We start from the raw sequence: 16,866 nt of genomic DNA, 5'->3' as shown, positions 1-16,866 counted from the left end.
TCATTGTGTTTTTTGTCACACATTGTTGTGTTTCATGTTTGGGCTCTGGCTGGTTGGGAGCTCTGAGAGTTTCTCATTTGCATAGGCCAGGGGTGGCCAAACGTACTGACTGTCTGAGCCGCATACAACCATCTTCAGAAGTTTGAGAGCCAGGGTGTGTCACGGAGTCACCGGGCGATGCTCTGGAACTGCTCCCCACCAAGCCAGTCAGGACTTTGGGGAGCCTCCTCTCCCTTGGAGCAGACTTGTTCAGGGCAAGAAGCTCACACAGCTTCACCTCCTGGGTCTCTCCTTGGAGCATTTAGCATCCTCTGCCCCTCCGTGCGCTTCCCACAGCGAGTCCACCCCAGCGGGGTCCTGGGGAAGCCACCGGGTTCTGCACCCCCACTTTGCCGTCAGACGTGACTCTCAGCCAGCCAGTAAAACAGAGGTTTATTCGCTGACAGGAACAGGGTCTAAAACAGAGCTTGTAGATACAGCGAACCGGACCCCTCGGCCGGGTCCATTCTGGGGGGCAGTGAGCCAGACCCCCAGGTCTGCCCTCCACCCTTGACCCCAGCCAGCTCCAGACTAACAACCCCTCCCAGCCCCTTTCCCGGGCCAGGAGGTCACCTGATCCCTTTGTCTCCAACACCTTCAGCTGGCACCTTTGCAGAGGAGGGGCCCAGGCCATCAGTTGCTAGGAGACAGAGTGTCAGGCATTTAGGTGCACTGGCCCTTTGCTCTGCCAGATACTTAAGAACTGCCATGGGGACACTGAGGCACCAACACAGTATTCAGAGAAAACATTAAGAACTTTCCCAGTTCGTCACATCTCTCCCCCCTTCGAGACCGAACTGAGCGAGGTCACTCCAGCCAGTGACCTGGGGAAGTTCGAACCCACCAACGTTCCCATGGATGCCCCAGCATCTCTCCCATTCCTTGGTGTGAGTTACACCAGGACAGTCCAGTCTCACGCCCTCCCTTAGGTCGGGTGTGCTTGATGGCACTTGCAGGCCGCATGTGGGAAGGTTTATGCGGCTTGAACCCTTTTGCTACCCCAATACCTCTGGGGTCCAAACTGGGACGGGGTCTTCTCCCAGCACTTAAGAGCCCCCATCTTGGCCTTGGCCAGCTCTGGGCTTGGGCAGCCGCTTCCCACTTTGTGGCCCAGACGCAACACCTCTGCCGTCCCCCCTTACACTTTCCAGCTTTTAAGGTCAGTCCCACCTCCTTGAGGCAGCCCAGCCCCCTCTTCACCTGGGACACCTGTTCCTCCCAGGTCTGGCTAAAGATGCACATGTTATCAGTGTCTGCCAGGGCCAAGTTCTCCATCGCCCTCTGCTTGTCTAGAATCTCCCCAGGCCTAGGCATGGGGTCGGCACCAGACACTGTGATGGCTTTAAGCTTCTGATAGCCCCCATAAAACCAAATCATCCTGTCTCCCTTGGGGATCAGCCCCACGGGTGAGGCCCATGGGCTGTAAAACGGCTGGATCCCATCTAAAGCCAGCATGTTCCTGACCTCTCTCTCCAGGTTCTGGGCTGCTTTCCCAGTGACTCTGAATGGGAAACACCTGATGGGGAGATTGTCTCCCACCTCAGGGAAGAGATCCCGCCGGGGGTCTTCCCCCTTCTTCATCCAATCCTCCCTCTTCAGGTTCAGGGGTCCCCTCACTCTCCTCCCATCCAGCAGCTCGAACGGGAAGAGCCCTGTGGATTCCTGGGGCACCACCAGCTGCCTCCCGATTCCCCCCAGTTCTACTTCCCCTTGGGGAGCCCATTCCCGGTACAGGAATCCCTTCTCCTGCAGGACTCTGTCCCTGCAGCCTTCCCCAAGGGGGTTTGCAGCGCTGTGGCCAGCAAGTTCCCGCAGCTTCTTCAAGGAGGGATCCCTCTGCAGCTCGGTCTGGGATTCAGCGGCTGGGGCAGGGAGTGGGACCTGCTCCCTCTCGCTGGCTGGGCCTGGGGTCGCAGCCCCCCTGAGCCCTGTCCCTGGTAGCTCCCTCCCTGCTGTGTAATCACTTCCCAGCAGCACGTCTGGACCAGGCAAACCTGTTTGGCAGCTGACCTGCCCTGCCCGGGTGTCCCCCCACTCAGATGGGATCTCAGCTCCCCCCGTGCTCAGCGCTGCCCTTGCTGTCCCAGTGGGGACAGGCAGCGAGCTCTCTGCTCTGGTCACAGCATCAGAGCCAGTGTGAGCCCCCTCTCCGGTGTGCAGGGGGGCAGGGAGCATCTCTCCCTCCCACTCAGCCCCAGGGGGCTGGTTACAGGTAGGCAGGTATCCTGAGCCCTGCAGCCCCTCCCCCCTGCCAGCCAGGTCATTTGCATTTTCACTGACCATTTCCATCCTAGCCAATTGGTTCCCTGGATTTGAATTCAAACCCTCAGCCGTTACAGGAGCGGGGCCTGGATCCTGTCCCATGGAGAGACAGTCACCCCCCAACAGGGCCTCCCAGCCGATATCCTGGAGAACCCCAACGACCAGCCAGCACAACCCCTCCTGGGTCTGCACAGGGATCTGGGCCATAGGCAGGGCGAGGGGCTTCACCCCAGGGAACTTCACCCAGGTCCCACAATCCCTCAGCATCTGGGGCTGCACCACCACAGTTCTCTCTGTCCCAGGATCTCGCACCCCCAGGCGTGTTTCCCCACTAACCCCTGGGCAGCCCCCTATGTCTCTCTGATCCACCATCACCAGTCCACGCTGCTGCTGCTTCTCCTGCAGCTTTTCCTCGGGCTCTTGCTCTCTCTCACGGTCCTCTCGCTCTCTCGGGCTCTGCTCCCATCCCATCCGTCTCCAATCTCCTGATAGGGAACCCAATCGTGAAGACCCTCGTCTGATTGGGGACCAGACTCCCGGGGATGCCTGGCTGATGCTCCAGCTGCTCTCAGATCCTCTTGTAGCCCCATCTGGGCCAGGAATCTGCTCCTCAGAGTGGTCCTTCTCCTCCAACTGCACGATTAACTATGCCTTGGTGAATTTCCCCATGTGTAACCCTCTCTTTGTGCACAGGATCACAATGTCCTTCTCAAGGAGATGGTGATAGGCCATCACTTCACCGTTCCCAAGTGGCTCTGGACTCACAGGCCTGTGTGCTCTTGGCTCCCCCATGGTTTCCAGGAAGAACCCCTGGTGTGCCAGCCCTTCTCGTGATCACCACCTCTTTGCCAGGGTCGAGCTGCAGACTCCTCCGCCCCTGGGACTGCTCCAGCAATCCCCCGGGGAACCCTGCTACTGCAAAAATCCTTCTCTCTCCCAGGGTCGAGCGGCAAGCTCCTCCGCCCCTGAGACTGCTCGCTGCAGTCCTCAGGGGGACCCTGTTACTCCAACAGTCCTTCTCGCTGGTCACACACTCCCAGAGGTTAACCGCCCCCTGAAACCGTCCCACTCTGAGCCTTCAGCACGCCTGGTCCTCATTATCCCTCCTTTGTTTTACTGCTCCCCAGTCACTTACTGCAAGCAGCGCCATTCACGGGGTGCAGTACGTCCCGCCGCTGCCACCAGTTGTCACGGAGTCACCGGGCAATGCTCTGGAACTGCTCCCCACCAAGCCAGTCAGGACTTTGGGGAGCCTCCTCTCCCTTGGAGCAGACTTGTTCAGGGCAAGAAGCTCACACAGCTTCACCTCCTGGGTCTCTCCTTGGAGCATTCAGCATCCTCTGCCCCTCCGTGCGCTTCCCACAGCGAGCCCACCCCAGCGGGGTCCTGGGGAAGCCACCGGGTTCTGCACCCCCACTTTGCAGTCAGATGTGACTCTCAGCCAGCCAGTAAAACAGAGGTTTATTCGCTGACAGGAACAGGGTCTAAAACAGAGCTTGTAGATACAGCGAACCGGACCCCTCGGCCGGGTCCATTCTGGGGGGCAGTGAGCCAGACCCCCAGGTCTGCCCTCCACCCTTGACCCCAGCCAGCTCCAGACTAACAACCCCTCCCAGCCCCTTTCCTGGGCCAGGAGGTCACCTGATCCCTTTGTCTCCAACACCTTCAGCTGGCACCTTTGCAGAGGAGGGGCCCAGGCCATCCGTTGCTAGGAGACAGAGTGTCAGGCATTTAGGTGCACTGGCCCTTTGCTCTGCCAGATACTTAAGAACTGCCATGGGGACACTGAGGCACCAACACAGTATTCAGAGAAAACATTAAGAACTTTCCCAGTTCGTCACAGGGTGCACTTGCTGGGGCTCGGGGCTTCAGCCCTGGCAGGTGCTCTGCATGGGGCTGAAGCCTGACCTCAGCAGGCACGGCTGTGGGGTTGAAGCCCCAAGACCCCTCTCCCTGCTGGGCAGAAGCCGGAGGTGACACCTGGGTGTGTGTAGGGGGCACATGCGGTCACTCTTCCTCATCTCTCCCCCGCCACGATTTTTGCCAGGGTTGCTGGCCCCACTCGGTCACATGGTGCCACCAGGCCCCCTCCCTGCATGGCAGCTATGGCTATGAGGAGAGGCATATGGCTGGGAGCTGCGTTTGCTGCTGCCTCTGCCCATGGAGCTAAAGCAACAGGCCCCTCCCTGCAGCTCCCAGCTCTTTGCCGCTACTTCCCCACAAGGAGCTAACACGAGGGGCTGCTGATGGGAGGGGGAAACAAAGCTTTAAATTATGCCCCCACTTTCAGCAGGCACCAATCATCTCTGTCAGAAGCCCCTAGCCTCACCACCCTACCACAGGACAGAAGCCCCGAGCGCCCCCCTCCCCAGTCTGATAGGTGGAGAATGAGCAGGAGGTTAGGGGGGCTCCGTGAGATGCACTTTAACTGTAAAAAGAGCTGCATGCAGCTCGCAAGCCACTGTTTGGCCAGCCCTGGTCTAGGCAAACATAAGAATGATATAACATTTAATTCATAATCCCAAATTCCAGCATTTGTCCTGCACGTTAGTATGTAGGTTTCAAAACTTCAAATATATTGGGCTACAAGGGAGCATGAAAAAATGTAATCTAGGGTGATTTTAACAGTAGTCTCTTGGCTACACGTACCCAGCAAGGAGCCTTTGTGTTGGTAACAGTGTGAGTGCAAAGAAAAGCCAGAGTGGTAGCTAGTTAAGAGAGAGAGTAGAGAAGAAACATTAATTATGTCTGAGGCTGTTGCTTCTGCAGCCTGTGGACTAGGTGAAATGATGATTAGAGGTTTCTTTCAGTGAAATGAGAAATCCTGTCCAAAGCATGTAATTATTGTCACTTGTTACCATACGAAAGAGGAACACAGTAGGTCCATAAAAATCATGTTGTATGGGGTCTGTTCATTTTCATGCTATCTTCCCCAGCAGGTTTCATGCCATTTTAATTTTCTTTTGTAGTCACTGAGGCTTGAGAGATATGTTACCTTACCATGTGAAGTATAGTAATTTAAATGGGTATTGTATGTGTCTTACAAGCAAAAACCAGACGGGACCACTTATTATGGGAGGCAGAAAGCTTCCCTGGATTCTCCACTTTTTCCTTGAAGAAACTGCCTTGCTGATATAGAGAGGAAAGTGTGTAAGAGCAATTAGAGAAGGAACATTTAGAAAACAGAATAATCAACAAACGTCATACAACTGTAATCTGTTATTTTTAACTGGTAGTTACCAGAAAAATATACCTGCGCATCACTCATTTGCCCTATAATTATATTATCTTGTCCAGGTTCCCACTTGATCTCTGCAGAATAGCTCCTGGAAGGAGGGAGGGGTGTGTTTGTCAGTGTCAAGAAGGCCTGATAAGGCATTTGTAAATATTAAGCAGGTCCATCGCTGTTTAAGACTGAGGAGTGGGACTGCACCTTTTCCACCTCCAGAATCTGGGTTTCCGGATAGAAGTGTCTGTGTCATGATAAAAGTACAGAGCAGCTCCAGGAATGGCCCCTCCAGAACCCACCAGGAAGGTGCACGGCTAGGCTGCGCGCTGCTCAGTGCTGGGATAACTTACCTCGCTAGTGGAACACACAGCTCTGCAATGGAACGTCTGGATACATTAGTACCTCCTGCCTGGCAGAAGTTTCTGCTAATGAAATAGTCGTAACAATACCCTGCCTCTCACATTTGGAGCTCTTGGTGCCTGGCAAACGTTAGTGATGCCTCTGAGCTCCACTGGAAGGCAGGTCTTGCGAGCCCCATTGTGCAGGTGGAGAAACTGAAGCGTAAAGACGGAGGCTCCGTGCAACAATGAGATCAGGAATTAGAGATCCCATCTCCCGAAACCACGTTCAGATCCCCTCGGCCTCACTCCCTTAATATATACCTGAAATGGAGGCAGTCTCTCTCTCCTGGAAGGAAACTAAATTACAAATCCCTCCAAGGGTCATGGTCTCCTGCAGGAATGTGTGCGCTTCAGTTGGGATCAGGCCATCGTCCCCTCCTAGCGCAATGGAAAACACGATACAGAGTTTCTCACTGAGTTTTAAAAATCATGTAAGTGGAGATCTAAGTAATTTTCCCTGTCACAGCGTTTGGCTAGAATAAACTCTGGGAGAAGGCTCTGATGCATATTTCATATCTCAACAACTGCAGTTAATGGAGAAAGCAGGCTCAAAGGAAGAGGCCGTCCCTGTATTATGCAAATACCACTTTGTTCATTCATTGTAGACACAAGCCTCTCTAGATAACATCCAGCCGATAACGGCCCCTGCCAGACTGCTGTGGAAAGGAATTCACTGAGGGAGCCCAGGCTTTGCCTGGGGCTGAATAAAATACCTCCGATCTGAATGACGTTTCCATGATTTCTGTTAATTGCTGGCTAAGCTCTCCATCCCCTCCCCGATTCTCCTGGAAATCTTTGCTTTACGCTTCATGGCTACGGCTGTTCTCAGAGGCAGTGGAAGCTCACTTTGAGTGGGGCTGCAGACGATAGGAGGGGGAGTAGTGTGGGTGATGTGCATGGGGAGCTACTGAGACGTGAGTGGGTAGGCACCTGGCTCCAGGCTTGGAAGGGGGGTCCGGCCATTTGCATCTCTCTCACTAGCTGCTGGGTTAGCTGCTCCTAGCCCTGGCCCGATCGCCTAGGTTCTGGCCTGCTTCCCAGCCTGACTTCAGGTGCTGCAGCATCTGCTCTAGCCCCTCCATGTCCTGCTCTTCCTCCACTCAGTTTACAGGGAACGTTGGTTCCCAGATTATGCAGCTCAGGAGCAGAAACAACCATCAGGTCCCTCAATATTTCCATCACAGCAGCACTAGCCCCTGCCATCCCTGATTGCTCTGGCGATAGGCGGCTGGGCTGGCTGTCAGCAATGCCAAAGGCTATATCTTTGTGGGGGGGGCATTCCCACTGGTGCTACCACCAGTTTCACTGCCTTGGTTGAGTGGGCATGATTCAAAACCCACTGAAGTCAACTGAAAGACCGAATCATAGAATTACAGAATATCAGGGTTGGATGGGACCTCAGGAGGTATCTAGTCCAACCCCCTGCTCAAAGCAGGACCAATCCCCAGACAGAGATTTTTGCCCCAGATCCCTAGATGGCCCCCTCAAGGATTGAACTCATCGGTGCAGAAGGAAAAGGGAATGGAGCAGGACAGTTGTGTTTAACAGCCAAGCCAAAAACAGGCTGGAGCCATCTGTCTTGGATGGTTTAGACACAACAAATCCTGCATCTTGGCAGGGAGGTTAGATTAGATGACCCTTGCGGTCCCTTCTAACCCTGTTGTTCTATGATTCTATGACTGGTGTCTGAGGTCCAGGCCTGTCTTAGTTACGTGCTGTTCTTGCTCTGTCCATCTAGGTTTAAACTGCTGAGCCAGGAGGAGGGGGAATACTTCAACGTCCCAGTTCCCCCCGAGGGAGAAGAAGGAAACGAGGAACTCAGGCAGAAGTTTGAGGTGAATGGAGTTTTCTCAAACGCCCACTACCTTTCCTTATAGCCAGTACTACGTGGGCTGCCTGGAGTCCTGGGGTGAAAGGTCGTTCTCAGTAAAGGGCATTTCCACTCCGCCGTCATCTCACCAAGGAGGGAGGGAAGGAAGCTCTGCTCCAACCCCATGCTCTTTCCCATCCCATTCCCTGCCTGTGTAGCCATTGGGCAGGGCTTCGTTCACTCTTGTGCCCTTTCGTGGGTAGCCTGCCTGTGTTCATCCCACCCAGAGCTCTGCGCTGGGTTTGTGGGGTGAAGTTATTTCTTTGCATTTAACTAAAGATCACTTCAGAGACTTGACCCTCCCAGGTGTTTTTTGCCTGGATGCATTAAGTGATCAGTGCAGAAGCTTACTAAATTCATGGGTATATTTGGAGGCCACACTTTTACTGTGTATGCAGTGTTGGTGCAGTCGTGTTGTAGAGAAACAAGGTGGGTGAAGCATTATCTTTCATTGGACACCTTGGTGAGAAAGACAAGCTTGCAAGTTTTGGAAAGCTTGTTTCTCTCACCAAGAGAAGTTTGTCTAATAAAAGATTTGACACCCCCTCGCCAACTTTTCCTGTGTCCATGAACACACGTGTGCGCACGCACACGCACACACACGTGTTGGAAGGAATAACCCTAAGGAACGTTGCTGTTCTAGGCATTCATTCTATTTACCCTGTTTCCTGGGACTCCACACATGCAAAAGACACCGCAATGAACTGAACAGCCATTTGTTTAATGACATGAGAAAATTTGCCCCAATTTGCCCAGTCTTCAAATAGCAAAACTCCAGAGCTGAAGGTTTTGTGCACAACATTCAAGCCTTTGATGATTGAGATTGAGGCCAGATCTGCAACTGGTGTAGATCAGCAAAGCTCCAGCAAAGTCCATGGAGCGAGGCCGATTTACGCCAGCTCGGTGTCTGATGCTGTGCGGTGAGTCCTAGACAGAAATTTGCGTCAGCAATGAGTGACTGCTAAGGAGCTACATTTGTACGTGTGCATTTTCTCCATCTGAGTCTGCAGCCCATCTGAATATTAACTAGGCATTGAAGACACTCAATAGGATTTTAACTTGACAGCCTTTAATTAAATTCTGCACGTTTTTTCTAAGAGAGCTTCCAATATCTATTGTTTGGGCCCAAGAGTCCTAATATTTGTCTTCACAAGAGCACTGGCTTGAGTGGGTATTAAAGGTTATCATTAGTAAAGCATACTGCAAATCATGTTTGATCTTAACATAAACATTTAGACTCTGCAGACTCGGTGACACTGTGTTTCTACGCCCTTTGTGTGTTTAAAATAGCAGCGCAGATATGTGGAACCAACTGCAGTGGATTATTTCATAGTTTAGATGGAAAGGCTGCAGAAGATATAGATCCAGTATGCACATTCACTAAGGCATGAAGTTGTAGTGGGGGGTATCAGCTATACACTGACAACAGTTGATGCTGATAGGAGTTATTTCTAACTTATTGCATGAGTTAACCCTTTCACTTCTCAAGAATATTGTATTTTAATTTGAAAAGACTGCGATCTGTGTGTGTTTGGTTTTAGCTTTTTTGGAACTGTGGCTTAGCCACCAATTGGAGAAGCTGTTGGAGGAGGCGAGATGTACGCACAGGATTCTTTATACTATAATGTTAGCTACAATTTAAACTAGAAAAGCATTGCACCAAAGTAAAATTTTGGATAGCTTTGGTTTGTAGTGATCTGTGTGCTACTGAGCACTCAGTCCAGAGCCACTGAGCTATAATTTACAGTAGGCATGAAGCTGTGATCCAGTCAGGCTGTGGGTTTTTTGGCTTTTAATTGTTGGCAGCTTTTATATTTCTTATTTAAACACAAAGCTTTATAATAAACTCAGCTTTATGATTTCATTCTCAACTCTTTAGATTGGATTTCTTTATTAAGATTTGGAATTATACAATTTTTGAGTTTGTCAGAACAAACATAAATGTAGCCGGATGAGGAAATCATTACGTTAATACACTTTCAAGGCTATCTTTTAATTTAAGAAGGATGAAGATCGTGTCCTGTGATGGCCTAACGTACACTTGATGTAAGAACAATGGAAACTTTGTTTGAAATTGCAATTTTACTCACAGTTTTGAAGTACAATATAATGGAATTTGTTAATCTGTTTTATCTGTAGTCTGTGTGGCTATAAATTAATATAATTAATGAAGATAAACTAAGATATTGATATAATTGGATTGGAGACCAAGCTTGGAGAGGAATCCTTAAATTATTCTGCACACGTTCTGTTTCCTACATTATGTTATGGAAACCTCCAGTATATTATCTGACATATTTAGGGTGGCGATCTCTTTTATCTTTGAGAGGATGACAGTTCCTGTGAATTGACGCTTGTTAGGAATTGATCCTTAATAGGCGTTTTGTACTAAATTGTTAACTGACAGAAAATGCTGATGGAATCCTCGGAGGAGCAACACAAGTTAACAAGTTACCTTTTAATACTGTAGATAGCACTTTTTTACCTTGCTTGGGGTGCCTGCGCAGTGACGCTGATTAACATATTAGGAGTTGGAAGCTCAATTAATTGGGCCATAGACTGGTTGGCAAGGCCAAGTGACAGCGAAGGTCAGATTGGTTATGGTGCATTTGTATGAAATGCACAGTGCAAATGCAATGAAAAATGACAGCAGCATCAGGCTGTGTCTGAAGGGAAGCTGGGTTCCGGGCGTCAGTCCCTTGAGAAATGTCCCACTGGTGCAGCACGCTGACCTACTTACACGCAGAATCTCTTCTGAAGCATTTGTTCCTTTCAGTGTTTTTTGCTAGTTTCTTGTCATATCAAAAAACTTCTTTGGGACATTGGAAATAGTTGCGGGTTCCAGTTTACTATATGCAAACCCACAGCACTTTGACTGTGTGGAGAAAATAAGGGGAAGGAAAAAACCTTCATTCTGCAGGATCTTACCAGCTGTTCAGTTACTGACGTGTGACCCTCACAGCGAGGATGCAGACTGATGTGCTGCTCCGAACTCAAACTTGTGATAATCAGCTACTAGAAGAGAGAGGGATTTCAGCTGAATAGCTGCTCAGGGGAATCCTTTTAATTGGCACAGACAATGCTGGAAAGAAACATGCCTGGGAAGTGGTGGTCAGAATTCACTCATGAAGGTCCCAGGGGTTCCTGGAGCTGAAGAATGTGCACGGAGCCTTGCAGCGTGGACTGTCCTAAGGTGAATTACTCTGGCTTAGCTGCTGCAAGCACAGGGTAGTGTCATGAAGCGTAAAAAGGACCTCGATGCGGGATGTTAATGCCACTTATAAAATGCCATGACTTGGCTGCTAGCAGCACCAGGGACCTGCTTCAAAGCCCATGAAGTTAGTGGGAGCCTTTTCACTCATTTTCAGTGAGTTTTTGATCTGACTCTGTAAGAGCTTCCTGAGGGAGAATCTTTAATTTGGGGCTGGATAGGCCTCAGTGGCTCTTTTCTAGAATGGCAGTTGACTCAGTCTCCTCTCTGGCTTCTCATCATAGTAAGAGCCTCCTGAAGGTGACGGTATTACATCTGGAGAGCTGTAATCTGTCCTTAAGTTGTGTGTGAAATGAAATGGCTGGTCTAGTGGACATCGGTCTAAATTACACAACGATCATACGTGGCCTCATTATTTCTTTGCTTAGATGTGTAGCGTCTCATGTGAATCTTGCCTGCACATTCAAGAGGAAAAGAATGCAGCTTTAATATGGCTCTGTTGATCTACAGCGCTGTGACTGGATAACCCTGTACTTCACACCAGACCTAATGTAACAATTAACAATCTTCCTCCTGTTCTTGGATTTGTCGACATTACAATGGAACCAAATCCTAGAACAGAGATAAATTCAGAATGATTTCAGTTCAGTATTCAAGTCCGTGAGGCTACTCGATCTTTATTTAGCGCTTCCTTACAACATGGATTTGCTAGGAACTGAAAATGTGATTTAAGACAGAAATCTCTAACTTGCTCATCCGTTCAGCAACAGCCTTCCTAGGGTGTCCTGAGAGGTCATGGGAATGCACTGTGATGCTAATTGTAATGCAGCAGGCAAGAGTTCTGTCATTTCAGTTAAAATGATAAGGGATAAAAAGAATCCACCAATTGATTTGCATTAGTACGGCTTGATCCTGCCTTTCTGGGCAGCACAAATCAATAGGACAAAGTTTCAGTCTTGTATTCTGAGATGCTGTAGAAAGCATTGCAAAGGAAGTAAACATGAAAGGAATGATACGGAGCACTGCATGCTGCAGAAGACTGTTAAAATGCTTGTCTACGTGCCTTTTTTCAGCAGTCTCTGGCCCCCCTGTTCTGTTTAGCATGCAGTGTAATTACTGGCTGAAATATTGATTGCCATATGCCTCTTTGTGGGCTTCCTTCAGACTTGTGTTACAACTGTAAGTGCCCTGGTCTTAACAAAGAGTTCTGAAACAGGCATAGAGTGAGGCTGGCATTGCATGTTTTGCCAGTTTTCCTTGTCATTTACCAGCCACTTGCTGGGACACCTTGATAGATGTGAACATCAGCTGGTATTGCATAGAGTCAGGTGCAGTAAATTAACTATGACCAATTGGATTGGATAATGATGGTCAAGTGCTTTTTTATTTTTGTGACAACATTTACAATGATTTAGTTATAAACCAGAGAGAGAACATGAGCATTAAGAGTGTATTAAAAATGTTAAAGGACTTTCACACCAACTCAGACATGGGAACATGAGCACAATGATAGAGAAAGCAAGTTACCTTTACTTGAGGAGTGGGTCAGCTGTGTTCTGTGGTCTTTTATTATAGGCATTTATGTGTTTTTATTGGCTTTCTCCCTTCTGGTTTTGCTGAACACTCAGCCTGATCTTTCAGTAAAGCCTTCCTGTATTTATAATCTCATTATCTACTATCCTAGACATTATTGTGGTATCACAAATTCAGGTTACACACTAGATGAAATGGGATGGAGGGAGAACGTCCTTAAATACAAAAACCTCAATTACTAGCAACATTACTATGGACAACAGCAATAGAAAATACCTGTCAATGTGACATTTAAAGAGATAGTTGGGTTATAAATTGTATTTAAGAAAATACTGTTTTCTAATAATACTTGAGACTGTTAAAATAGAGCAAATTAAAACCCTTATATTGTTAATTTGCTCTTTGCATTTTCCTCAGCAGTGAAAGTCTCACTCTTGGTTAGCCAATGTCACTTTCAAGTTCCCATGCACTGTCACAGTGTTGCAATGTTTGGACTGCAAGCACCCAAGAGGATGTGTATTGTTTAATTGCACAAAGATGAAACCTCTTAAGTCAAATTCAGTGCCCCAAACAATATGAATCCAGTAGCAGGCATGCATGGTTAATATGCTGTGTTAAGAAGTGCTGAGGCTAAAGTGAAACATGCATCCCTAATTCTGCACCCTCGTGTGCATGAATTATGATCTTATGTCAGTAAAAACAGTCTTAGGAATTGCCATTGCAGACCATAGCAGATCCATCTAGCTGAATGTTCTGTTTACCAATGGCTAATATCAGGTGCTTCAGTAGAGGTGCACTGATGCAATAACTTGACTGTGGGAAAAGTTTATTCCAATCCCCATCAGGTGTGGTGTCCAGCCTAGGCTTTCCCTCCCACTGCCCCCCTCCCGGCCAAACACCACACTGCTGCTCTCACCAGTTCAGCTCTGACCAGTGCTTGCAATGGTGAGAGGCAAGCAGGAGTGCAGACTCCAGGTGACTGCTTGCCTTTCATTTCAGCTTCAGCCTCAGCACTGGGTGCCAGATGGAGCTACCCACCTGGGGGCCAACTAAGGGAAGCAGAAACCTTCCCTCTGCTGGGAGTGCCTTTATTTTATTCACTGTCACATGTCTAGTTCTGAACCCTAAGGAAATATGATGGGTTTGGGCAGGATTCCACCTTAGCTAGAGAACTTTGGAAATGTTAAAAAGTCTAAAAATTACTTAGGAAAATTGCACTTTTCTGGGAGGCTGAATCAGTGGTTTTTTAAAAAAAAGATAGGATTATAGATTCTTATGCACAGGTCCAAGGCTGTCATTCTGTTTGCAGCCAGTCTTAGACATAAGGCTGCTCAATGATTTTAACCTCTTCCCTGGAGCACTCCTTTAGAATTGCAGCTGCAATTAGACATCGATGGTGTCAGGTTTTTGCAACGTTTTCTTTCGTTTTCAGTGCAAGGCCTTCGGTCACCTATTGGTAGGTGCTGCAGGTGACCTTGAATGGAGACTTTTACTGCACGGAGAACCTTGCAATAACCAATTAGCACCAGCAAAGTCTTGGTGATTACTTGTGAGCCTCCTGTCTGGAGGAGCTATGAGCAGCACTAAAATTGAGCTGCTGGAATCGGGTTAATGGAATATCATGCTAGACTGAGCTCTGTGCAGGCTCTGCAGTGTGGCATATTTCTAAAAATTAAAACAGAATACGCTGTGAGATAGCTTTTACAAATTCTGGTTCCGTAAGTTAGATAGCCACTGGACCAATGACAAGGCACAGAGCAAGGGATGAGCTTTAGTGCTTAAAAATGTCTTTTGCGAGGCTTCTTAATAAGCAATTGTGATTCAACCAGCTTGTGTGATTGCTTTGAGGGTGCGGAAGAAGCAGCACTGTCGAGTTTGTTCTCAGAAATGTATTTGTCGTTTCATGCATCCAGCCTGAAAAGACAGAGGAACTCAGTTCTCTTTAATATCAGATGTAAATAAAGTTTGGGCTGGATAAAAATTCCTCTTATTTTACTCCAGCATGTTTGTATTTAACAGCCCTTCGCGCCTAGGTCTGGGACCCAACGCATACACTTTGCCTTTGTAAAGGAAGCAGCTCATCTAAGCCCATGTGGGTTTTTTTCTGTTTCCTAGATCTTATCTCACGTGTGCTGTTACTGATGAGTGTTCTCTCACATGTCTGTGGGGAGAACAGAGTTTTAAATGTACGGTTAACCTGTGGCATGCTTGGGGACGCCCCCTGGTTGCTCCCTCTTATAGCAATTTGTAAGGACATTCAGCAGGTTACTTAGAAGTATTCCAGTAGGGGTTAATATTCTCTGTATTGTAGCTGGAGTTTAGAGACTCCCTGTTCTAAGAAAAAGCCTTCCCCAGGGGAAATGGTGGAAGCCCCATGAACAAAGGCATTTAAAAAGAGACAGGACAAGGAAGTGGAAAATATGCAGTGTGGTGTCCCCTGGGGAGTGGTCTAAGTGGAATGTAATTGGTGTTTTTTTCTGTTTCTAATTACTTTTTCGATACCTTGATGGAAGCTCTCCCCTCACCAGTCAGGTTAGATTTTCCCAATGTTCTGAAAGCTGCAGGAGAGGTAGGAGACAGCCAGTGAGCTCTCCAGGGAGGAGTAATGGGTAGGGGACCTTCCAAGGAGATTTGTTTTAAAATACGGGGAGCAGTGCAATGCACTATGTTTGCAAGCCTACCAAATTGTGACCTGGGTGGTGTTTTGATTGTTCATATGGAAAGGCATTCACAGCTCAGCCTAGTGTTACATCTAGAAATAATCCCTTTAACATACACTCGCTCTTAAAAATGGTCTTTCTTGTCATTTCACTTGATTTTTTTTTCCCCACTCTTCCCCTTTCAGAGAGCCAGGATTGGTCCAGGCGCCAAGGCAGCTGAGGAGAGGATGACACATGCGATTTCCAAATTTGACAACAATGGAAACAGAGATCGGATGAAACTGTCAGATTTTAATTTCCTCATGGTGCTGGGGAAAGGAAGCTTTGGAAAGGTGCGGTCTGAGGAGGTCCATGTGTTCATACATCTGTGAACAGTGCTGTGCTTGACTTTCATGTGTCCATAATAATTCCTAATCTAGGCTCTGCCTCATTACTCCAGACTAGCAGGCTGAGGCATAATCTCCAATGCCAGGGCCTAGGAATGATGTCTGCGAGCCTGGCTGGCCTTTGATATGTGTGCGTTCCCCATCTCATTAGATGGCAGGATTGGGGAGAGGACCGACCATATGGGAAGGGAGTTCGCATCTGAACTGGGCACGTGCCTAGAAGAATGACCGCTAATTGCTGCAGTCAGGCTGTCAGCAGAGAGGAGAATGAGCACTTCCAGTGACTGCAGCTGGGAAACCAGAGGGCCTTGGCTCTAGATTGTGTAAGCTATGTAGGCAGGACTGCCTTGGTGTCTCCTCTGCAGTACAGTGTGAGGGCAGAGAACTGTTCAGTCAGCAGGGATTCCTTTCTCACCCTTACGCCGTACTAGGTAGAACCATCCCATTAAAAACTTAGATACCTGCTTTAAAAAGGGATCATGCCATAAACACCAAAGCACTTCTTGTTCTTCCAAATGCTGCTCTGTGGAAAGGCTGGAGCAGTAGGAGAGCCAAGGTTCTGTTTTTTGTGTCCTGGGAAATTCCACTTGTACGAGGCACCAGTGGAGTTCAGGTGCTGTCACCAGGGTGTATCAGGGTCTAGAGGGTATTAATTTAAGGTGGAGAGTGCTCTGCTATTTTGACCGCCTTTCACCTGAGGATTGTGTAGCAATTTATCAATTTCTGATGATCCCAGTCATAGTAAGGAATGCTGAAATTCAGGGATCTGGTTAGATAGAGATTAAAAATTGGAGATTCTCTTTCTAGAAACAGGGTTACATACATACATTGCGTGTGTGTATATACATGTGTTAAAGCTCGTTCTGTTCAACTGAGTGTTTTTTCCTCTCTGATAATTAAAAATCTCCATGAACGTTTTAATTGGCTTTACAAACCAGTTATGTGCGGTAAGAGAATTTATTTCTTTTAGTAATTGTGGGATTCTAGAGTCTTCATTTTTCTTAGTGTTTCCCACCTTTTATCAAGATTTTCATTAGAAATTCCAATCCTGAAATTGCTACTTCAGCTTCAAAGTCTAGACTAGGCGGGAGGAAGGCTGTGTTTCCGTTGTTGGTGTATCAATACATCATTCACCGCTATGACAGATGGCCTGACACCAGACTGTTTACTGAGCTTTCTTAATAGAGGAATATTTCTCCACCCCGGTATAAATGTCTTGGATGGGGGAAGAAAGGGAAGACCGCTTACTGAGAGGACACGCTGCTACTGTCTCTG

General features: G+C 48.2%; 1 protein-coding gene across 6 annotated transcripts in view; it reads left to right on the top strand.

Annotated features, from left to right (window-relative positions):
* PRKCB (protein kinase C beta) overlaps positions 1-16,866 on the top strand; it is a 273,320-nt gene that overhangs the window by 191,957 nt on the left and 64,497 nt on the right. For all 6 annotated transcript variants that reach the window (XR_007776387.1, XR_007776386.1, XM_050968581.1 and 3 more), the window contains 2 exons: positions 7,670-7,766; positions 15,391-15,537. Coding sequence is in view for 4 of the 6 variants with exons in the window: in XM_050968581.1 (XP_050824538.1) it covers positions 7,670-7,766; positions 15,391-15,537 (244 nt within the window). In the remaining 2 variants the exon portion in view is untranslated. The remainder of the gene's footprint in view (positions 1-7,669; positions 7,767-15,390; positions 15,538-16,866) is intronic.

This window comes from Gopherus flavomarginatus, chromosome 9 (assembly GCF_025201925.1).
Source record: "Gopherus flavomarginatus isolate rGopFla2 chromosome 9, rGopFla2.mat.asm, whole genome shotgun sequence".
NCBI classification, from domain to species: Eukaryota; Metazoa; Chordata; order Testudines; family Testudinidae; genus Gopherus; species Gopherus flavomarginatus.
Note: the sequence above shows the minus strand (reverse complement) of the source record. Positions and strands in the feature narration are given on the sequence as shown.